This window comes from Passer montanus, unplaced genomic scaffold (assembly GCF_014805655.1).
Source record: "Passer montanus isolate IOZ18808 unplaced genomic scaffold, ASM1480565v1 scaffold57, whole genome shotgun sequence".
NCBI classification, from domain to species: Eukaryota; Metazoa; Chordata; class Aves; order Passeriformes; family Passeridae; genus Passer; species Passer montanus.
Genome location: NW_024370705.1, coordinates 1,505,477 through 1,528,740, shown reverse-complemented (window position 1 = coordinate 1,528,740; position 23,264 = coordinate 1,505,477). Strand labels below are relative to the sequence as shown.

The 23,264-nt window shown below is 54.8% G+C and overlaps 1 protein-coding gene across 5 annotated transcripts in view; it reads left to right on the top strand.

Moving 5' to 3' along the window:
* Nucleotides 1-22,854, top strand: part of NF2 (neurofibromin 2) — a 47,039-nt gene extending 24,185 nt beyond the window's left edge. The window contains exons 10-17 of one of the 5 annotated variants that reach the window (XM_039725795.1): nucleotides 223-336; nucleotides 3,178-3,300; nucleotides 3,673-3,890; nucleotides 4,518-4,623; nucleotides 9,619-9,746; nucleotides 11,954-12,113; nucleotides 13,781-13,825; nucleotides 21,175-22,854. In XM_039725795.1, coding sequence (XP_039581729.1) covers nucleotides 223-336; nucleotides 3,178-3,300; nucleotides 3,673-3,890; nucleotides 4,518-4,623; nucleotides 9,619-9,746; nucleotides 11,954-12,113; nucleotides 13,781-13,816 — 885 coding nt within the window. In that variant the 3' untranslated portion in view covers nucleotides 13,817-13,825; nucleotides 21,175-22,854. Of the gene's footprint in view, nucleotides 1-222; nucleotides 337-3,177; nucleotides 3,301-3,672; nucleotides 3,891-4,517; nucleotides 4,624-9,615; nucleotides 9,747-11,953; nucleotides 12,114-13,780; nucleotides 13,841-21,174 lie in introns of all 5 variants that reach the window. The other 4 variants (XM_039725793.1, XM_039725794.1, XM_039725792.1 and 1 more) reach the window with 4 other exon arrangements.
* The last annotated feature ends 410 nt before the right edge of the window (nucleotides 22,855-23,264 follow it).

The following is a 23,264-nucleotide window of genomic DNA, read 5'->3' as shown; positions in this document are numbered from 1 at the left end:
CAAAGAGCTGCTGCACCCAGGAGCTGGTGTTTGGTGTGGGACCTGGCTCCCTGCCCCTCCTACAGCTGTGAGAGCTCCAGGGTTGGAGCTCAGTGGGTGGAAGCACTAACAAGCACCAAATCAAAGCAATTCTAGTGTTTTTGTGTGTCAAGAATACAAACCACCTCATTGCCATCACGCGTACAGCTGTGTCTCTCTGCTCTTCACCCCTGACTGCAACAGATCCTTCAGCTGTGCATTGGGAACCACGACCTCTTCATGAGGAGGAGGAAGGCAGACTCGTTGGAGGTGCAGCAGATGAAAGCACAGGCCAGGGAGGAGAAGGCCAGGAAGCAGGTGAGCCACATGTCCCATAACCAGTGAGCCAAAATCAGAAATGCAGACGGGCTTGGGAAGGACAGGTCTGTGGAATGGCTAAAAAACAGCTTTGAGGGAAGGTCCAGCTGAACATTTTTTAGTAGCCTGCTCCCAGCTCTCCAGTCATCTCAGCTTGGCTCTGCAGGTTGGCAGCAGCCTGAGTCCAGCCCCCAATTTGGGAACAAAACTGAAAGGACGGGAGGGAAGAGCTGCCCTGGTGTTTACAAGTGCGTGACAGGCCGTGTGTTGGGACGGTTGGTAAATCAGGGGCTGTGAGGGGGAGCAGTGCTCTGCTGTAGCTCTTTGGCTCATTTCTAATTGCAGGGTGATGGAATGCACGCCGACATTGCGGGCTGTGCAGCCTGCAATGCTAATTCCACGCTGGCCTCTCTCCGTGCCGCGGGTCAGCCCGGGCGGCCGGCGCGGCGGAGGCAGCGGCGTGGAGCCCACGAGCAGAGATCAGCAAATTGAATTGTATGAATCATTGTTTTCTGCTCGTAGACCTTTTCTACTCACTGAAACCCACACAGCTAATCTGAGCGCTGGTGCTCGGAATATAAATGGCCCTTTGGCAGGGAAGCCACTAGAGAGGGGCAGGAGAAGCCAGAGCAGTCACTGCACCCAGCAGGGGCTTGTGCTCACGGGTCTGGGTTTTACTGGGTTTGAGCATGGCCACAGAGGTCTTGTGTGGGGTGGAGGTGCTCAGCTGGCCTGGAAATGGGACATGGCTTTTTCTTCAGGCACCTCTCTCAGTCCTTGTGTGGTGCTGAGGTGCTCAGCTGGGCTGAAGGTAGGACATGGCTAGTTCTTCAGGCACCTCTTGGTGTTTGTGTGGTGCTGAGGTGCTCAGCCAGCCTGGAAATGGGATGTGTCTTGTCCTTCATGTACCTCCCAAGGTGCTTGTGTGGTGCTGAGGTGCTCAGCTGGGCTGGAGGTGGGATGTGACTTGTCCTTCAGGCACCTCCTGGGTCAGTTTTCCCTCGTGTAGCTCATGGGGTGGCAGGAGAATTCTGGACTTGAGTAACTACAAGTTCCACTGGGGAAGAGGGACTTCGTGCTTCCCACAGGGATTCCTCTGGTCAGTAAGGAGTTGTCACTATAGAACCATTGAGGTTGGAAAAGCACTCTGAGGCCTCTAAACATCAACCCTTCACCACTGTGTTCCCTGAGCCATGTCCTTAGTGGAGCAGAAGGTCCTTGGAAGGAGCAGAGTGGTGTCTAAGTGCTGACAGCCTCGGGGATGGGTGGTGGGGCATTGGAATGGGCTGCCCAGGGAAGTGGTGAAGTCACCATCTCTGGAAGAGTTCAGAAGTGCATGTGGCACTCAAGGATATGGTTTTGTAGAGTACACAGGTGCTGGGATAATGGTTGGGCTTGGGTTTAGAGGGCTTTTCCAACCTTAACGATTCCATGAATCTTTAAGTTTTACAATGTGTGAGTTTTTGATGTGTCTGAATAACACCACACCCAAGATCCTGTGCTTGTTTGGCTGCTGGAAGAGGTGAGGGCTCTGGGAGGGAGCAGCAGCTTACAGCTTCACGTGAGCTCCCAAATGCAGAGCACTTGTGCTCCATGGGAAAGGTCAGGCTCCTGTGTGGGCTGGCTGCCCTGCCCTGAGTGAGCCACTGTGCTGTCCGTCCTGCTCCCTCTCCAGCATCCACAGTTGTTAACTGGTTTCAAATAGTCCTTTTAGATCAGGAATTCTTGTTAATGGGAGTCCTGGGTGAGATGCAGATCATAATGATAATTAATGAGGGGAACCTTTAATGGAAGGAAGCAGAACGGTTGGAACAGTGGGCGTCCCGCATTCAGAGCACAGCTGGTGTCCAAGGAGTAGAGAAATGTGGCTTGTCTCACTTCCTTCCCTTATTAAACCCAGCAGGTCTCCTGTCCTGGCTGCAGCGTGCATATTTATAATGCCCCATCCCTGTGGGACTGGAGGGATTAAACTCAGTGTGTTAATTAGCCCAGTGGCTCCCTTGGGCTCTTGGCTAGTGAAGAGGCAGTCCCTGAGCACAACAACCCTCCCAGCATCTTCTGGGAAGAGCTGGCAGGTCCTGGTGGCTGGGATCTTCTCCTGGAGAAGCATTGCTGTACCCTGCAAATGGAGAGGGTTTGTTTTATCCAGGAATTGCCAGAGATGGTTGCACTCTGTGTGACCTCCCTCTGAACGAATGGAAGTGAAGGTTCCAGGATGCTGGATTGGATATCTGATCAAAAGGAGCAGCTGTCCTTGTCCTTCAGCCTCCTGCCATGTGCTTCTGTGTTTGGGAGATGCCCTCAGACTGTCCTTAAGCCCAGCCCTGCTGTGAGAAACTGCAGAGAGTTAAGCTAGAGATCTTGAGACCCACTTGTCCTGGTCTGGCTCAGCCTAGGAGGGCACTGTCTGGGGACAGTGTCACCTGCAGGCAGCTCCTGTGGCCATGCTGTAAGTGACAGCCTGAGCAGAGGATGGGAATTATTTCAGGACTGGCATTTTTCAAGGGAGCATCAAACAGGCTGCCCAGGGCAGTGGTGGAATCACCATCCCTGGAAGGGTTAAAACAAATGTGGATGTGGCACTTGGGGACATGGATTAAGGGTGGCCTTGGCTGTGCTGGGGGAACAGTTGGACTTGATGATCTTGGAGATCTTTTCCAACCTAAGTGATCCCATGATTCTGTTCTTTGATCAGGTCACCCCAATCCAGGGACGTTCCCATTGTCACTAAGCAGAGAGGAGGCAGCAGTGCTCTGACCTCACCTGTGACTCTTTCTCATCCATGGAAAGCCTTCCTCATGTGTGTTTTTCTCCTCACTTTCCGCAATCCCTTTTTCCCAGATGGAACGGCAGTGCTTGGCACGAGAGAAGCAAATGAGAGAAGAGGCTGAGAGGACCAGGGATGAGCTGGAGAGGAGGCTGATGCAGCTGAAGGAGGAGGCAACCATGGCCAACGAGGCTCTGGTGGGTCCCTGGGAGGCCGTTTCCCAAGCACTGCAGCTGCTCCTCACTCTTTCCACTGCGGAAGCGTTTTTGGAAGCACTCTTTGACTGCCCTGAGACTGCTCCCAAACTGCTGCCAGTGGCCAGTGAGCAGCAGGCTGGATGGAGCTATTTCATCCTCCTGGGCTGCTTGGGAGGAGCACAAAGAGGATGATTTGGGACAGAGCCTGGGCACATCCCAGCCTTGGCGGCAGACGGCTGCAGGCTTTCACGGGAGGGAGGGATTCTATGGAGCGTGTCAGAGCCAGCAGCTCGGGGCCCTGCTCCAGGGGCTGTGGGCACATTTGGGGAGACATTGACTGTGCTTAATGGCTTTGTGTCCTGGAATTGTCAGATGAGGTCGGAGGAGACGGCGGATCTGCTGGCGGAGAAGGCGCAGATCACGGAGGAGGAGGCCAAGCTGCTGGCCCAGAAGGCAGCCGAGGCCGAGCAGGAGATGCAGCGCATCAAGGCCACGGCCATCCGCACCGAGGAGGAGAAGAGGCTGATGGAGCAGAAGGTGCTGGAGGCAGAGATGTTGGCACTGAAAATGGCCGAGGAGTCGGAGAGGAGGTCAGAGGGTACAACCTTGCAGCTGCTTCTGCTTTGCTTCCCACTCCTTTCTAGTTATCCTCTGAGTTATCCTCCCTCAGCTTCCCATGTGTTTCCAACAGCAAGTGGCCCTTTGGCCCAGGTGGTTTCCTTATCCAAAAGCCAGCTCTGCTTTGGGAGCTTTCTGCTACCCTCCCCTGCATTCCCCAAAGTATTCAACAATGTTAATAACACCTGGATGTTAATAACATCCAGTTCCTCCTCTGGATGGTAGTTCTACATTCCCTATTCTCTCCTTGCTCTTTTACTTACCTCTCAGTTGTTCAGTTCTCCTTTCCAGTCTTGAGTTCTCTTCCAGGTTAGCCTTGAACAGAGACTTTGCTCCTTGTTAAAACTGGTGTTTCCATCCTCCTGATACCCAAGCCCAGGTCCCACAGTGAATGTAGCAGAGAGCAAGTAAAAGATCAGCCTTGTTTCCTTCCAGCTGATTACTCCTCTCTGTGTGAGAGCCTGTTGGGTGTCAGCCCTTCTGCTTGGATGAACTCTGCCTTTCTCTGTCTCTTCTTGCCTGTTCCACACTGTGATCCTGCTTCTCTCATTCCTCCTGGCTCCAGGCTGATATCTGCTGTTTGCTGGTGGTCTTTGCAGGGCAAAGGAGGCTGATCAGCTCAAGCAGGACCTGCAGGAGGCTCGCGAGTCGGAGCGCAGAGCGAAGCAGAAGCTCTTGGAGATCACCAGCAAGTCTTCCTACACAGTAAGAGAGATCTGTGTTGTAATTCCCAGCTCCCTAAGCTCCTGTGTAGCCTGGAGGAGCCTCCTTCTCCATCCCAGTCATGGAGGGGGCTGAGTTGTCTCTTTGCTGCTCAGAAATCCTGAGCAGTGCTTGCCCTTTTCATCCCTGCATCTCATCCAGCAGAATTTCACTATGCTCTTTTTTTTTTCCACCCACCTCTTGCTACAAGAGCAAAGGAGCTGCTGGTGAAATTAAAGCAGCAAATTTTAAACCAATTTAGCAGCCATGTCAGAGTCGCTTTGCCAGCACGTGTGGAGTGCACCAGCTTAGCCATAACCTTTAAAATAGGGTTAAATATGTCCTTATTCTTGTTAGATGGGATAAACACTGTTCAGAATCTGTGAATTCATTGTTGGGCATGTACTGGACCTTCATGTGCTGGAAAAAAACTTACTTGAAGGGAGATTATTCCATAATTGTCCATTAAGAGGATTTCACACCTTTCTCTGAAGCATCTGGTCCTGGTTCCTGCTGGGCACCAAAAAGCCAGACTAGATGACCAGTGCTCTGACTCGTCTGGCAGTTCTTTTCCTCTGCTTCCCTAATTGTGCCTGCACACCCCATCAGGTGCCTCCAGCCCTGCAGCTCACACCTGTTCCTTCCTGGCTTGGGGGAAGGGGAAGAGCATCAGGAATAGGCTTGACGTGGGAGTTATGGACAGGTCAGCACCGAGGTTTGAATTTGTACCTGCAGGCTCCTTCCCCCTTTGTAGGAGCAGATTGGAGAGGGATTGAGATGGAGCAACTCCCAATTCCCTGGAGTTCACTGCAAGAATATTTGGAAGCTGTTAAAAATAACAGTGATGGAAAATAATCAGGTGCTCTCAGCTCTGGGACACTCAGTCAAGTGAGTGCTGGATAAAGCCCAGCTTTGGAGTGCTCCTTCTTGTACAAGTCACTAGAATTCTGGGATGCACCAGCTCCTTAATTCTGGCTTTGACTTGTGCACAGGGAGACATTTGTCTGTCCTCACTGGAACTGCTGCGTGGCTTACAGCAGCCAGTGTGGAATTTGGGCAGCTCTTGCACACCATGTTCCCTCTTGTTGCCATGTCCATCCGTAGTGAAACCAGCAGAGCCCCAGCTCAAAGCCCTTGTGCTGAAATCCCTGCACAGGGGAGCAGCTGGGTGGCTCTGCTCTCTGTTCCTGTGGAATTAGAGCCTCATTAGGGGAATGTTGTGGGATTGCATGGAGCTCAGCTCCACCCCTCCAGCTGCATCTGCCTGGAGGCAGAGCTGCCACTTCCAGACACATGGGGCCGTGTCCTCTGCCTTCCCTAAAGAGCCCTGGCCTTCCAGACACAGCTGCCAGTGCCTGCTGGGAAGGGAGATGCTTTTTCCCTCCCCATTTTAGTGGCAGGGTCTCCTCATGCAGCTGCTGCTCCTGCTGCCCCTCTCCCTGCCCTGGGACGAGGGCTGTGCTGCACAGACTCCCTGGCTGTTGTTTTCAAGGTCAGGAGGAGGCTGGTGTGCCCAGCATGTCAATATCCAGGTGAAAACACCTTGCTGGGTTCTTCCATCCTGTTACACTTCCCTGGATTGCCAGCACATGGGAGGACCCTGTTTTGAAAGCTGTTTTTGGGAGACTTGAGTTCCTCAGCTCTGATGAACGGTGCAGGATTCCAACTTTTCTCTTCCTGAATGGGATTGTAACATTGGGCATGTTCTTTTCCATGGTCCCTGACTTGTGCTGTCTTCCCCTGACACTGGGAACTCAGCAGGACTTCACAAGAGCAGGAGAGGAAGGAGGGAGTGGATGGATGTAGAATCATTTAGGTTGGAAAAAACCCTTCAGAGGTGGAGTCCAATCCCTGACCTAACTCTGTGCTGCAGGCTAAAGAAACAGTTAAATATATGTATTTTTCAACTTTCTAGTCTCCAGTCCTGGTTCTTTAAAGCTTGTTTCAATGTCTTTTTAGTCCTTGAAGCCCAGGCTGCTTTTATGATGTCACTGGTAGGTGATGCATGAGAAGTGAGATGTGGATCTGAGTCTCAGGGCTTGGACAACAGCTCATTCCTTACGGGCTTGGCCGCAGATCTTTGCCTCCCTCAGTGCCCTTCAGGTGCCAGCTAGAGGCACTCACCTCCTCTCTGATCCTGTGCGAGCTGTAAGTGGCTGCTTTGGGCTTGCCCAAAATAAAGGCAGTGGCAGCTCCAGGAGGAGCTTTCCCTGCAGGGGAACCCTCCTGACTGCTCTGTGCTCCTCCAGATCCTCCGTGTCACTCTGAGTTCCAGAGGGATCCAGGGGACGATCGCTGCTGGCTGGTACTTGCCTCTTCACAGCAGGAAACTGCTGTAATGCAGCAACAGGGCTTTGCAGTTTGTTCCAGGTCAGGGAACACATATGGAAAAAGCTCCCTGTCCCTTTTATCACCCCATGGATTAGAAATAACAGCACCTGCTGAAAGAGCTGCCCAGGATTGTTGATAATGGCAGGGAATCTGCAACAGGAATTCTGTCCCTCTGCCCTGCTCAGGTGAGAGCCCACCTGTAGAGCTGCCTCCAGATCCAGGGTCCCAGCACAGGAGGGACCTGGAGCTGCTGGAGAGAGTCCAGAGGAGGCCACGGATATGCTGCAAGGGCTGGAGCCCCTCTGCTCTGGAGCCAGGCTGGGAGAGCTGGGGGTGCTCACCTGGAGAGGAGAAGGCTCCAGGGAGAGCTCAGAGCCCCTTGCAGAGCCTAAAGGGGCTCCAGGAGAGCTGGAGAGGGACTGGGGACAAGGGATGGAGGGACAGGACACGGGGAATGCCTCCCACTGCCAGAGGGCAGGGATGGATAGGATATTGGGAATTAGGAATTGTTCCCTGGGAGGGTGGGCAGGCCCTGGCACAGGGTGCCCAGAGCAGCTGGGGCTGCCCCTGGATCCCTGGCAGTGCCCAAGGCCAGGCTGGATGGGATTTGGAGCAGCCTGGGACAGTGGGAGGTGTCCCTGCCATGGCAGGGGTGGAACAGGATGAGCTTTAAGGTCTCTTCACATCCAAACCATTCTATGATTCTGTTAAATGCTTTGCTCCAGATATCAGTCCCCTGGCTTTGAGAGCCCTGAACATGCTCACTCTTTGCTTCTTCCATACTCTTCCTCACTCATGCTGCTCTCTGACTTCTCCACCAATTTTTCCCTTGCTCCATGGCAGAGCAGTGCCAAGGGAAGAAAAGGAAATAGTGGCTGTGGCAACCCTGATGAATTGGCTCAGGCCTTAATGGCTGCAGCAACTGAAATTCCTGCTCAACTGTTACTGCTGCTGTTGGGAGTTTTTAAAAACAAAAACCAACAAAGCTTGTAATGAAAAAAAAACCAAGCTAAAGGTTGTTTGAAGGCCAGCGGGCTGGCTTGGATGCTCCTGGCTCCCCGTGCTGCAGGGACGGGAGAACCTCACGTGGGAAGGGCTTTGGGAACGCCTGTGTGCCTTACAGGGAAGGGACTTGAATGTCAATGGGATGCAAGTATTTAAATCAGTTAAGTGCTTTGGCAGACCTGTCCCCTTTCCTTCGAGACTGGAATTTAGGTACTGAGCTGTCCCTTCCAGTGCCTGCTCCAGAATTAATGTGGCTTTGTTCCGTGCTGGCAGCAGAGGGGGAGGAAGGAGTTGGGTTTCCTTGTCATGTGGGTCTTAACTCACCTGGAAGGCTCCAGCCAGGACAAGTGCACTTTGAGGCACCTCCTTGTTTATGCTTGTACGAGGTGTTTGTGTTCCAGCTTCGCCGCTCGATGAAATGTTGTCCCTCTCAGATTTGTCCGAGCTGGGAAGGAGCCCTGGCTGTTTGTGAATTCCAGGCCAGTGGTGAGGGAAGAGGCAGGTTATTGTGCAGAGTAAATCTGTCACCCCAGTGCTTGCAGGTCTTGCTGAAGAGGAGCTAACTGAAAACAGTGCTTGGAGTATCCTGAATAGGAGAAATGAGGGAAAGAAAGAGCCAATGGAGGCTCAAGCTCTCGTTTGTTAGAGCAGGTACCCAGCAGTGCCATTCCTGGTTTGGGCACGTTGTTTTCCTTACAGGAATCCCTTAAAGCTAGAAGGAGTGTGCAGGAGGGAGGTGGGGGATCCTTGGGATGCCAGGGTGGATTTCTCATACCCCAGAGCAGGGCTGAGCAGGCTGGCAGCAGCTGTGACTCAGCCCCATCTGATGCTGCTGTGCCACCCTTGACGTGTGCCCTGCTTGCCACCTCATCCAGCGTGCTGCAGGAGCAGAGCCATGACTCCAGCAGGCTTTTCCTCTCCTCCTAATGAGCCCATTTGTTAGAGATGTGACAGAATTTTTGACTGAGAGGAAGAAGGGTCATTTTTTAGGAGAAGATAAAATCTGAGGGCCTGGCAGTGTGTGTCACTGGGGGATAGCAAAGCATTTTGCAGGAAGAAGAAAGTCCCAAATCCTTCAGGTGTTCCAGGAGTGATTTGCTGTGTTATCTCCATTTCCAGCTGAATCTAGAAGTGGTTTCTAAACCTTTGGAGCTGTAAATTACTGAGGAGATAAAAATGTGTCGGTGCATCTCCATGGACCTTGCTGGAATGGCATCCTTGGGGTCACATTGGTCTTTGCTCAGGCTTTGGGGAGCTGTGGAGTGCAGGACTCTGCTGTCACACGGGGTCTTACATTGTCCCTGCTCACAGCTTGAACTTTATAAACCTGACTGAATGTTAAATAGCAGACAGATGACTCCCAGGAGGCAGTTTAAAGTGACACAGCAGTGATAAAGCCTTGATTTTACCAAGTTTTGTCAATAGATTTTGAAGGCAGGTGGTGTTTTGTCTCCTCTTTTAGGACTGCAAAGAATCCTGGAGGAGCAATGGCTTTGAACTGAGGAGCAAATTGGGAGTGGAGCAGGGGGATGTCCCCGCTGATCTTGTGCTCAGCACTCTGGGCTCAAGTGTCGCTCTGATTTTAGGTCGGCGTTGTAGAACATTGGCTGTAGTGACCCTTGTGTGGCCCAGAGTGATTAACTTGTGCTCTCCCTTCAGCAGTCCATGAACTCGAGTACCACAGCACTGCCCACTGACCTGCCAAGCTACAACCTCATCAGTGAGAGCCTCTCCTTCGACTTCAAGGATACAGACATGAAGAGGCTGTCCATGGAAATCGAGAAGGAGAAGTATGTGGCACACATCCAATCCAGGCTGGGCTGGGATTTGTGCTGGATGTCAGCCAGGTGTGGCCAGGAAGGTCCAGGGCACCTGGGCTGTGCCAGCCCTGGGGAGGCAGCAGGAGCAGGGCAGTGCCCGTCCCCTGAGCTGGCACTGCTGGGGCACCTCCAGTGCTGGGGCAGCTCTGGGACCCTCCTGCCAGGAGAGACCTGGAGGGGCTGGAGCGTGTCCAGCAAAGGGAACGGAGCTGGGAAGGGGCTGGAGCCCCAGCAGAGCCTCAGGGAGCTGGAAAGGGGCTCAGCCTGGAGAAAAGGAGGCTCAGGGGGGACCTTGTGGTTCTGCACAGCTCCTGACAGGAGGGGACGACCGGGGGGGTCGGGCTGTGCTCCAGGGAACAGGGACAGGAGCAGAGGGAACGGCCTCAGGCTGGGCCAGGGGAGCTCAGGGTTCATATCAGGGAACATTTCTTCATGGAAAGATCTGTCCAGCCCTGGCACAGCTGCCCAGGGCAGTGCTGGAGTCCCCGTCCCTGGAAGGAGGTAAAGGCCACATGGATGTGGCACTTGGGGACGTGGGACAGTGGTGGCCTTGGCAGTGCTGGGAAATGGTTGGGCTTGGTAACCTCAGAGGGCTTTTCCAGCCTGAACAATTCTGGGCTAGTCCTGGCTGAGCCTTTCCCTGGTGGGGAGCTGGTGTCACAGCCCTGTCCCTGGCACCTGCTCACAGGGGAGCTCAGGGCCCTGCTCCAGGCAGTTCCTCTCGTGGGAATCCTGGCTCCTGCTGGAGCTGCCCACGGTGGTGGGAAGAGTTAACAGCAGGCTGAGTGGTGGAGGCCTGAGCTTGAGGCTTTCAGGTGTCCAGGGAATGTGGTGATAGCCGGGGTGTGTTAAGGTCCTGCACTAGGGATTTAACCCCTTTTCCTTGGAATTTGTGTCACGTTCCTGGATAAAAAGTGTTCACCAGCAACTTTGGATGTGATTATGAGCTTTGATCTTGTGTTTTCCTGAGGGTGTAAGTGTAGCCTTCGAAATTACCAATTGAGCAGAAATCAAAGCAGATCAGATTGTAATCTCTGTAGCAATGATGTGCTTTGTTCATCGATTGGGTCGTAGATCAAAGCCACAATGGCTCTGTCATCCTGCTCTGGCCAAACCTTCCCGAGGCTGCAGTGACACCCCTGGATCCCAGAGGCTGCTTTGGTTTGCCTCTGCTCAGTGCCCTCTCCCGTGTATGAAATCACAGACCTGGAGACAGGAGATTAAGAACTTCTAAAAACTTTTCCCAAAGCCAGAAGGAAAAAGATAGAAGCTGAAAATAACAGGATAATTCCTGGTTCTGTACCCAGGTTGCTATCTAGGTCATCCTGCTCTCCTGAGCAGGGAGAGCTGCCTCTGCCAAATGCTGAAAGCAATAGGATGCTTTTCCTGTCTTCTCTGGGGCTGTTCCCTTTCCTCGGGTGCTGGGATAAACCTCTTTACAAATTTTGGCACTGGAAAGGGTTCCTGCTGGCCTGCTGGACCTCTGACCTAGCTCGGGGGTTAATCACAGGTACAAAACTCATGGGGTGATTTTTTCAGTTGATTTTTCATTGTGGAAGGCAGTTCAGGATGAGTCCTAGGAATAGCTGGCTTTGGGGGTTGGTTTTTTTCCCTTTTCTTGCTTTTTTTTTTTTGGGGGGTGACTTTCTCTCTGCCAGGGGTGCTCTGTGTCTACAGGATACCTGATATTTTGGGGACAGCACTTGCTCCCACACAGTTTATGAGCTAAATCCCTCTAAAATACAAAAAGTCACTACAACAGGATCCTTCCTCATGGAAAAATTTGTGGATTTGGGTTGTGGAGCAGGTTTGGGAGGGGGTGCAGGGGTGTAGAGCTCTCCTGAGTAGCTGCTTAAACCACTGTGTGGTGTAAACCTTTGTCAGCTTCACTTGCAAACTGGGAGACTTAAAAATACCACCCAGCTTGGGTTTAATTTTGTATAATAATAATAATATAACTTACACTTTTATTGCTGGGTTGGCTGTCTGGGTCCCCTTTAATAAGGAACAAATAATTGCTCTGAGTTGCTCACTGTGTGCTATAAACTGATATTACCAGTTCCACATGCTAAAAATAATGAAGAAAAGCTGTTTCTGTTATAATTCTGTTATCAGGTGTCACATCAGCAGGTGCAGCTGGTCAGTGCTAACCCAGGGCTGTTCTGTGTGTGTGTTAGGGTGGAGTACATGGAGAGGAGCAAGCACCTGCAGGAGCAGCTCAACGAGCTGAAGACAGAAATCGAGGCACTGAAGCTCAAGGAGAGAGAGACAGCTCTGGACATTTTGCACAATGAGAACTCCAGCCGGGGCAACAGCAAGCACAACACTATTAAAAAGGTATCAGAAGGCCCCAGTTTGTATCTCCCCTGATGAAACCCTTTAAAAAGAACCCTAAAATCACCCTGCTTTTGATAATAAAATTGTTGGATCTAGGCTTTCTTCCCCAGCTGCTTAGCTTTGATTGGAGAATTCCAGCTTCTGGTGGTCCTGGTGTCCTGACCCAGCCTGGTCTCTGCAGTGCTGTGGAAGGGATGTGAGGGTCTCCAGGGCTGAAGGTCTTTCTGAACCTTTAATGCTGTACAAGGATGTTGTTGGAAGGGCTCTGCATCCCCAGTGAACAGGAAAAGCCCTCCCTGCCTATTGCAGCCATTCCCTACGAGCACTGAGCTTGTCTGGTGAATAATGAGGGCAGAAATGCTCCTGGCTTAGGAGCTCTCAGTGGAAAAAGCCAAAAGCTCTTCCTCTCTTTTAATCTCTCTAGAGAAACCTGTAGTGCAGCTTCAGTCACTAACAGCAAAGCCTTTGCTGGCAGGGGGTGTGAGACCTCTGCTCCCTGGAGCCACCTGCCTCCCACAGTGGGGCTGACATGAGGAACTTCAGCCAAAAATTGAGGCTGCCTGGGTCTGGGACCCGGGGGTCACCTGAAAGCTCACAACAAAACCCCTTCTTTATTTTCTACATCCCATCTTCTTCCTTTGCCTCAGTGCTGGGCTCTGTAACGAGGGGCTGGGGGCACATCCACGGTGGATTTGGATGGTGGTGGTCAGCCCCACTCACCTGCAAAGGCTTTTTTCCCTGCAAAGGCTTTTTTCTGGCTGGCTTTCTGCTAGCAGCTGTCCTCAGGAAGGATTCAGAAATCCATACGGCACGGGATGCAGGCTGTGGTAACAACTGCAGGCTTAAAAACAAATTCTACTCTCTTTACTACTCCCAGCCAGAAGTTACGTCTGAAAGGATTTGGAAATATCAGTTCTTGCTGACTTTCATGGCTGGGAGTTTGTGATCACTGAATTGGGGCAGGAAAATGAATCTAGCAGGGCTCACTCGCCAGTTTCCCCGTGCTGGCCTGGAGCTATTCAGGTTCCTGTCACACTAGAGCAGAGAAAATAAAAATCTTCACAACCCCTTTTGTCATTGTAGAATCTGGAGGCGTTTCTGCTCCCAGTAGGTTTTGGAAGGATTTGTCTCTGTGTTCCAAGTCCTTGGTTTAAACAGAAACTGCTAAATTTTCGCTTCTGACAGAGAGGAGTTCATAGAGAGCTGATGGTCCCATTTGTCTCCCTTAAAGAGGGTGGCTGGGCCATCATTACTGTGTCTGTCAGGGCTTGTCACAGTGCCGTCACTTTGCCTGCCTTTGAAGATGGAGGCTCGTCCTGTCCCCTCCCTTCTGGAGGGAGCGGGGCTGCCCGGCTGCTGCAGCTCAGCACAGAGCAAAGGTTCCCAAATAATAGACTATTAGTGGAGACATCAGAGGGACATCACAGCCTGCTCTGCTCAGGGAGGTCAGCAGGGCTTTTGTCTTCACCGTGGTGAAGGCAAGGAAACACAGGGCACTGGGAATGGGATATCAGTCCAGCAATACTTCAATGGCACCAACCCTCTGCCTCATCTGGAGGCTGCTGGTTGCTCCAGGCAAGCCCTAAGATCCCACAGATCACCTGCCCTCGTATCACACACAGGGATTATTACTATTATTTGTTGTTCATTTTATTTTGCTGGTTTAGCCTCAAGCCCAGGGCAGAAGACCTATCTGCATTTGAGAATTCCAAGTAGGTTATTCCAAGGTACTCTGCGTGGGGTGCTGGGATGTGGCTGTGGCACTAACCCATGCATGAGCTTGCCTGCGCTCCAGCGGGGCCGGCTGCCCGCGGTCACCCATCCAGCCCAGCTCTCCCTCCCTCAGGAGCACTCCCAGCCTCTCTGCATTTGTTCTACACCTGATCCTCCGTGCTGGGAAACTTCTTTCTTGGCAGAAGTTGTGTTGGCAACCTCAGAGGGGGAGCTCAGGTAGAGGCACTTAAATAATTCAGCGTGCCTGTTTTTGCACCTGTGGTTGGGAATCTATCGGAGGTGCAGGGCAGCCTTTGAAGATTCCTTTAATGAAGTAAATCAGCACCTTCCCCCCTTGTTTGTTGCAGAAAGAAATTCAGGATGTAGAAAAAACCACCCCAAACAAACAGCCAAACCCCATCATCTCTGCTGCCAACGCTGTCAAAACGGGCTAAAAATGCGCAGCTCCGTCTCGGAGCCGAGCAGCACGAGGATGCTCTGCCTGTTTCAGAAGCATCCCAGGAAGTAAAGCAGAGAATTGAGGACAGCTGGTGTCTGCAGGTGGCTCTTACACCAGGGGAAGGTCACCAGCACACCTGGGGACAGGAGCTGTCCTTCTCCCTGCACTGCCTCTGCCTGTCCCTCAGCTCCTCCTGCCCAGGGGGTCCTGCTCCATTGTTGCCACATCTCTTATTCCTGGAACCTGCTTTCCCCCAAGGATTTGCCCTCAATCTGCAGGCTGTGTGTGCTGAGCATCCACTCCCTCCTTCGGGAGGATGAGTTTGGGGAAGCTTTCCTGCTCTGCCCTGGGGCAAAGTTCTTGCACAGCCACAGGGTTTCGGGAGCTTGGAGTCAGTGGCACTCAGGAAGGTACTGGGATACCACACTCAGAGGTGGCAGAGCTGATGGGAAAGGCTTTTGGAAAAGGTAGAGCAATTCCCTGGTACCTCTGGAGCCCGGGAGCAGAGGCAGGAGGTTGCTTTACCCAGGAGAACTCAGCAAGGCTGTGCTGTTCTTCACTGCACCAGCCATTCCAGGGGCTGTAAATCCCTGGAGTTTGAGGTTTGTGCCAGCTCTGGGGAGCTCCAGGTGTTCCCCAAAACAGCCTGCTCTCATTGTTACACAGTTCCATGGGGAAGAGGCTAAAAGGGGTGGCCCTGCAGGTCTGGGCCACCTTGGGGGAGGTGCTGGATATCTCCAGACAAACTGGCTGTGGATGAAACGCGTTATTCCATCCCACCTGGCTTGAAGAGCTCCACGGCAGGTAAATTTGGGGTGAAATCCACTTGTGGCCACAGCACAAGGAGGTGAAATGAAGTCCTGGCAGTTTGTGGGAAGACTTCCAGCAGCTGGGAGAGCTGCAGTGCCCAGAAGGAGCCCCCATAATTAAAGCATCTGCACAGCGAGCGCTGCAGTGTGACCTCTGGGGTTTGGTGCCTGCCTTTGAAGGCGCCTGCTAAGTTTTTCATGTTTAATTACGTGGTTAACATGCTAATCCCTTTTTATGAGCTCTGTGGGCACAGCACAGACACCTCATCTGGAAGCTGCTCTCCCTTCTCCGTAGCTCCCTGCCGTGGGCTGGTGCTGTGGCTCCAGCTGGCTCCGATTCAGGAGGGTTTGTCACTTAGTCTGTGGTACAGGGTGAAAAACCCACTTCTTCCTCATCTCCTCCGCTGCAGGAAAGCTCCCAGGACAGGCTGCTAAAACACAATCAGGTCTTTGATTCCAGTTGCTTTCTTCTTGCACAGTCATGCTTATTTACTGGGATTTAAGCCCTTTGAAGTATCCAGGCAAGGAGCAAATCTCCACGCCTGTTCCCAGACAAGCAGCTTTGTCGTTGAGCCTCTGGTCCTTCCTCAGGCAGCCTTAGCCTCTCCTGCCAGGCTCTCACGTGGCCGAGAGCAGCTTCTCCAGGGCTTGAGCTCAAGCCCAGGGGATCACTTTTGGAGCCCGTGGGGATCCTGCAGATCCTGCTGGCTCCTTTCCTGGCTCTGATCCTGGACATGGTGCAGTGTTGCCCTTGGCTTGGATAATGATCATTGTGGAGATGCTTTGAGATCCAAGCTGGGAGTGTTCAGGCTGGAGAAGAGAAAGCTCCAGAGAGACCTTAGAGCCTCTCCCAGTTCCTAAAGGAGAGCTGGAGACGAGCTTGGGACAAGGGATGGAGGGACAGGACACAGGGAATGGTTCCCACTGCCAGAGGGCAGGGATGGATGGGGTATTGGGAATTAGGAATTGTTCCCTGGCAGGGTGGGCAGGCCTGGCACAGGGTGCCCAGAGCAGCTGTGGCTGCCCCTGGATCCTGGCAGTGCCCAAGGCCAGGCTGGGCACTGGGGCTGGGAGCAGCCTGGGACAGTGGGAGGTGTCCCTGCCCATGGCAGGGGGGGCACTGGATGAGTTTTAGGGTCCCCTTTGGATTTAGCCAATGAACAGCTCCCAGCTGGAAGCACAGAAGGGTGAGTGGGGCAGAGCCAGAAGGGATTTCTGCAGCCTTGTCTTCCCTCCTGCCACCTTTGGGATAGGCTGTGGTCTGTCCTTGTGAGGACACTGGTGGCTGATGATGGCACTGCTGCCTGAGTGTTTCATCATGCAGAAAGGATGTGCCACCCCCAAATGTCACAAGGCTCCTTCATCATCTGGACAGGTGGAAGGATTTTGGGAGGCTGACACTGGGGCAGATGCTTTCTCTATTTTCTACCTGCACTGGGTGAGCAGTGTGCTAGGGATCACTGAAACATGTCCCTTGAGGACTTCACAGTTCCTGTGGGGTCCCTGTCACCTCCTGGGGACGCCCTTCCTCATCTCTCCCCTTCTGGAACTGCAAATTCCCTGGAACAGGTCTATTTTGCTCTTGTAGTTTGTGGGGAGAAGGAGGATGTGCCCCTTGCAGAGAGAAGGGACCGGCACAAGGAATGCTCTGGGAAAGACAAAAGGAGGGAGCCTGGGTGGGACAGAGCAGGCTGAGCTGCCATCCTTCCTGTGGATGCTGGGACAGGGATGAGGAGCTCTCAGTCTCCTGCAGGGCTGTATAACCCAGTGCCAGCTGGAAAGGGATGGCAGAACGGGCACACCACCAGCAAGGGACTTCCCAGGAGCAGCAGCAGCGGCATTTCCCATTTCCTTGGGAGCTGTGAAGATGGAAAAGATGAGTGAGGCTGCCAGCTTCTCACTCAGCCTGGCACCTGGCTGGGGTGCACGTGGGAGCCAGGAGATACCCAGTGGGCAGAGCAGCTCTGGGAACACATTTTCCTAGTGCAGAAGGAGACAGAGGCTCATCCCACGTGGGTCTTGCCCACACACCCCCACGTGTGACAGACCACATCCCTTCCAGGTCCGTTGTCTTCCCGGTTCTCCTCAGAGCTGGCAAGTGAAACTCCCAGGCAGTTAAACTGGGACACGGCAGCCTCTTTTCCTTGTTTACAAGGAGCAAGAGGAAAGTAGGAAACGTCAGGCCTATCAGCTATTTCTGTGGCAGCCTTTGAAAAGCGTTTCCTTCACATGGAGCGTCATCTTCTCCTTTCAAATGGGCTCATCAAAGCGTCGGGGGCTGGGGGACAGTTGTGCTGGGAGAGAATAAACGGCAGCGTGGGAGGGAGAGAGGAGAGGGGAGGGAAACGGGAAGAATCACAGCAAAATAGGCTTTGCGTTCAAAAGTAACACAATGGGAACTGAGAGGTCCACCTGGGCAGTGGGACTGGGGAGTGGGCAGGGGTGGAGAAAAGCACCAGGGCAGCGAGTGGGGAATAAAGAGGATGTAGTGTGTGGAGCACTGGGTGGTGATTAGCAAGGACTGGAGATCTTCCTAGCAGCAGAAAAACGTCTTGGCATCACACAGGATGAGAGTGGCACAGGTCCCCCTTTCCTCCAGCCGGCCATACTGCAGGATACACAAGGAAACAGCAAGAAAATGAGACATCTTGAACCTCTCCCTGCTGGGGGAAACCGGGGGCAGGCTGGTGTTAGTGGCAGCCCCTTCCTGTTGCATGGGGATGGCCCCACTCCGGGGGCTCACAGGAGCCTTGGGGGGTTTCCCTGAGCTGGGTTTGCCAGCCTCAGCAGTGCTGTGCCTGCAGTTACTGGGCTACCTGCTCCAAACCGCCTGTGCCTGCCAGGGTTGCTTTGGTTTGTTTGTGTTTCCTAACTCAAATCAGTCCGGCAGCCCTGGGTAGCAGCAGGCTCAGAGGAGCCCCAGTGCAGGAATGCAGGGAGCAGGACTCTTCCCTCTCTTCCCTTCCTGAGATCTTGATTCATTTGAGCTCAGGCCGCTTAATTGCGCTGCCTCTCTCTCCCTCTAAATTTTCCTTGATGGCTCTGGTAGAGCATCGGGAGCCCACCCTCCCTCCTGCAGGAAGGAGATTATCATAATACTGCTTGTAAATCAATTTTTTTTTCCTTTTCTCCGCACTGACGAGGATGTAACTCCCTCTTAATCACCCTGCACAGCGTTACGTTACAGGGAGGGATATTTATTTCTCCTCGCCTGGCCAGAAGGGGATGCGGAGACTGCGGAGAGATTTTGGAGGTGTTGGAGGCTTTCCCCCCAACAGATGATGGAGATGCCAGCACGGGTGGTGCTCTCCCCTTTGCTTTCACATCCTGTGCAGAAAAGAAAGGAAAAGCAGCTGAGGGAGTGGGATTTCCCTGCAGAGAGCTCCCTGTGCCCATCGGCTCCCACTGCCCCCAGGGAGCCTGCTGGGATGGGGCAGGATGGCCCCGGAGCTCTTCCCACCTTCTCCCAGTGCATCCCTCGGGACTGGTACATGTGGTGCTCCCAGTGGGAGCAAGGATAGCCCTGCCTGCACTCCACAGTGAGGCAAACAACAACAAAAGAAGGAAAAAGGACTGGGGGGGGGAGTTTTTCCCCCTGGCACGGGCAGTGGGGAGTCAGGGTGCAGTGAAGAGCAGCCCTGATTTCCTCTTGGGTGGCTCTGGAGCCTGGTGCAGTGGGATGTGAGGAGGCAGCTGCCTGGAGATGCTGGGCAGCCCCCATCCTGTCCTGGTCCTCATTGGAAGGGACCTTAAAACCCATCCAGTGCCACCCCTGCCATGGCAGGGACACCTCCCACTGTCCCAGGCTGCTCCAGGCACCCTGTGCCATGGCCTGCCCACCCTTCCAGGGAGGAATCCCTGTGGTGTTTGCCTTTCAGGTGGCAAAATCTGGTCCCTGCTGGGAGCCAGTGACCCACAGGGCACGGCCCTCCTGGGAACTCTGCTCACTCCTCTCCAGGGGATCCCATCTCCTGCAGAGCCGCCTTTGCTCTGACTCCCTGTATGGCTGCTCTTCCCATGGCTCAGATTCCCTGGATAGGTAAAAAAGGTACCACTGAGCCTCTCTGGGAGCCTTTGGATGTAAATGAAACATCCAGCAGAGGAGCAGGGCTGCACCTCTCCCTTCTCCCTGTGCCTGTGCTGGATGCTCCGGAGCTCTGCTGGAGCTCTGCCTCTGCCTGCTTCCCAAATCTCCAGCTGAGGCAGGCACAGCTTTGGGCTCAGGCCGCCCTTGGGGGTACCCCAGGACCCCCAGAACACGTGGGGGGTTAATGGAGAGCTGTGTGGAGCTACAGGCAGAGAGCCAGGCTTGAAACAGTGGGATTCCTTGGTAAGCCTGAGGGAAGCACCTTCCCTGTGCTCCATTGGCAGCTGCAGCTTTGCCAGGGTGATCCTGCAGGGAGCTCCCCTCGCTGTGCTGGGAGAGTGAGCTCCTGTGGGCTGGGAGGCTCTGGTTCCCCAGCCAGGCTGCAGAAGGGATGGATGTGGAGGCACAGCCTTGGGAAGGAGATGGATGGCAGGTAGACAATGGAATCATGGAATGGTTTGCGTTGGGAGGGTCCCTGAAGCTCATCTCATCCCACCCCTGCCATGGCAGGGACACCTCCCACTGTCCCAGGCTGCTCCAAGCCCTGTCCAGCCTGGCCTTGGGCACTGCCAGGGATCCAGGGGCAGCCCCAGCTGCTCTGGGCACCCTGTGCCAGGGCCTGCCCACCCTGCCAGGGAACAATTCCTAATTCCCAATATCCCATCCAGCCCTGCCCTCTGGCAGTGGGAAGCCATTCCCCCTTACCCTGTTGCTCCAGGCCATGTCCCAAGTCCTTCTCCAGCTCTTTTGGACCCTTTTAGGCACTGGAACACTTCAGGAAAGGGCCCAGCAGTGGGTCTGGCAGCAGCCTGGAGCTCTCTGCTCCCTTTTTTTTTTCCCTTTCCAGCCTTAAGAGAGGGAAAACACTGCCTGTATCACACAGAATCCCTGTCCCACCTCAGCCACCTTCCAGCCAGCCCTGGAGGGGATGCTGGAGCAGCCAAGGGGATGCTGAGGAGGAGGAGAGCCAGCCCTGGCCCGGAAGCTGCTGCCAAGAAAGATTATTAAGCCCCTGTAGAAATTTCCTCTGCAATACAGATTTTTTTCCAACCAGCATTAGAGCTGAGAGGGAATTACAGAGGAAAAGCCATGGGGGAGAAGCAGGGAGGGGGAAGGCACCTGACTGCTCCACTGAGGGGCTTAACTCGCTGCAAGGTGATCCCAGGGTTCCTGTTTGAGCAAAACCGGCATTCCCGGGAAGGCACCGTGCTTAATCCAGCTGAAACAGAGCCCTGGCAATTAGCCCGTGCTTTGGCAAACTGCTGGTGATCCAGCAGCTGCTGGAAGGTGGCTCTTCTGCTGCTGCACTCCACTGGCTGGCTGGCTGTAAATCCTGGGATTTCTTCCCTGCCCCTGAGGACTTCCTTTCCCTTCTTTGGCCCCTTAGCAAGTGGGCTCAGGCTGCTCCGTGGGGTGTTATTTGTGGGGTGACTGTGGAAAGGTGCCAAGGGTTTCTGAGTCCTGCAGAGCCTGCAAGGACAGTCCTGGGAGCGAGGGCTCCCCAGCTCTGTCCTGTGGCAGAACAGTGGAGTGGGATGGGATGAGATGAGATCCCAGGTGGCTGCATGGATCACACGTGGTGGGATGGGGCTGGATGTGAGCACGGAGAGGATGGGCCCCGTTTGGTGGCAGAGGGGACACGTGTGCAGGGGCTGTTGTGGGTTCTCAGCTCAGTGAGGCGTTTCTCCTCCAGCTTCTCAAGATCCCTGTATGCCCTCCTTGTCAGGGGCCCCAGGACTGGCTCCTTGGATCCAGTCCCACATGTATTCCATCCTGAAAGCCTCAGCCATGCCAGTGACCTTGATGAAGTCTCTGCCCCTGCTTTCCCTCGGGCTGTGCTTGCTGTGGTGGGGCTGCACGACCCCCGGCTTCCGCACCCCTGGGCTTCCCCATTCCCTGGCGTTTGCAGAGGGATGCAGCAGCAGCAGCAGCTCCCTCTGGGAGCCCTGTGGGAGGTTGGGGAGCCCCTGACCCCGCTCTGCTCTCTTCCAGCTCACCCTACAGAGCACCAAGTCCCGTGTGGCCTTCTTCGAGGAGCTCTAGGAAACAACTGCTCCGCGCCGCTGCTGCTTCCCAGCCGGAGCTTCCCGGAGCTTCCCGGAGCTTCCCGGGGCCGGGGCTGCCGCAGGGATCGCCCCGGGCCCGCCGCTGCTCCAGCCCCTGCACCCACGGACTCGGGCCCGGCTGCCCACGGACTCTGTGATGTTCTATAGCTTAGCAGCCGTTCATCCTCCTCCTGACACTTTCTTTCCTGCGTTTTCCAGCTTTTTTTCCTTGTTTTTGTAGCATTGCTTCCAGGCTCGGCCCTGCAGGCTTTTCCCTGGAGCCGGGGTCGGGCTGTGGCCGTGCCTCCCACCCTGGCAGCCAGCAGAGGAGTGTGCCCGCGGGTCCCCCGGGAGGGGTTGTCACCCCTCTGGGCTGCCTTCTCCTGGGCTCTGGAGCTCGGTGTGCCAGCCCGGAGCCCCTTTGCCGGTCTGGAATGCCACGGGCCGGCCCTGGAGCCGCTGCTGGCTCCCGGAGCCCCGTGCGGTGCCGGCAGCTCCATTAGGATCCCGAGCATGTTCCAGTGGAGTGCTGTAAATCAGGAACGTCGCGCTGGCTCTCCCAGCGCCCGCTGGGGTGGGAGAGGAGCGGGGAGCGGGAGGACAGGGACCTGGGGCTGGGGGGATGCTGGGCTGCTTCCCCGGGGAGAGGAGGTGGGAGGAAGGGCTCCTCCTCCTCCCTGCTGGGAACAGGGAGCGGGAGAACAGCTAGTGCCAACCAAATGAAACCTTACTGTTCCTGCAAACTGTGACAAACCTGGGCAGCTTCAGGCTGGAGGGCTCCGGGCTGGGCTCTCCCTGGGTCCCGGGGCATCCCAGCCCCTGGGAGCCCGCCGGGAATGCCGCTGTCCCGGGCTGGGCCCGGGGCTGCCGCTCCTGCCTGTCCCATCGCGGGTGCCTTTGCTCTGACCCCCCCCGCGGGGGGAACAGGGATGCCTTGACCTTCCCTCCTGTCTCCGTCCCAAATCCACCCCAGTTCCCGGGTGGAATCCTCTTCCAGCTGCGTTTGCCCCCAGCAGAGCCGGTGCTGCCCCGGGGGTCCCTCACATCCCCTCAGGACCCCCAGTTCCTCCTTCCCACAGCCTCACCCCACCCACGGCCCCACCGCAGGCTCAGCCCGGGGCTAAGCGTGGAGTAAATCCCATCCCATCCCATCCCATCCCATCCCATCCCATCCCATCCCATCCCATCCCATCCCATCCCATCCCTGTTTATTTAAACCCTGGGATCGATTCCCCGCACGTGGCTGCAGTTCGGGTGTCTGTGGCCTGGCACAGCCGCTTTTCCATTCCCTGGACTGTTGTACTCCGAAGGAATAACTGTTTTCTCCTGTTTTAATAAAAATTCACAGCACTAGGAGGGGAGCTGAGGCTTCTTTGCTTTTTTTTCTTTGGGAAAAGCGGCTGCCGCAGTTGGCGGATTGATGGGAGGCGCCGCCGCAGTGCTGGGATCCCTCCGGGGCTCCCGCGGGACCGGAGGGCTCCAGGCTCCGCTGCCCCGGGGCTCCCTGCACCCCTCCTTGAGGGAAGAGGGGTTTGGGGTGCCCAGAGGGGCTGAGCCCGGTGTTTGCCATCCCTGCTGCTTCCTGATCCCGTCCTGCCTGGAATAAATAAAGGATGTGCTGCATTGACCTCAATTTTCTAATTAATCACGGATGAAACCGGCCCAGCCCGGCGAGCCCCGACCCCCGGGGCTGTTCCCGGCCCGCCGGGATCGGCGATGGATGCGCTCTTCATCCGCCCTCGGGCAGCCAAACCCCGGCAGCTTCACGGGGCTCCTGACCCGAGCTCGTCCCCGCGGGTGGGCTGGGGTTTATTCCCGTTTTTGTTGTTTTAAGCAGGGCTGAGGGGCTGGGATGGGTTTTATTTTGGCAGAGGGATGCCGTGGGATACCCACGGGAATTTTGGGGAGGCTGAAGGCAGCCGGTGAGGGATGTGGAGGGTGACCTGATTTCCCTCCAGTGACAGGAATTCAACTGGTGTGTCACCTGCACCGCCTGCATCCTGAAACTGATCCAGAGGAGCTGGGGGGATAAACCAG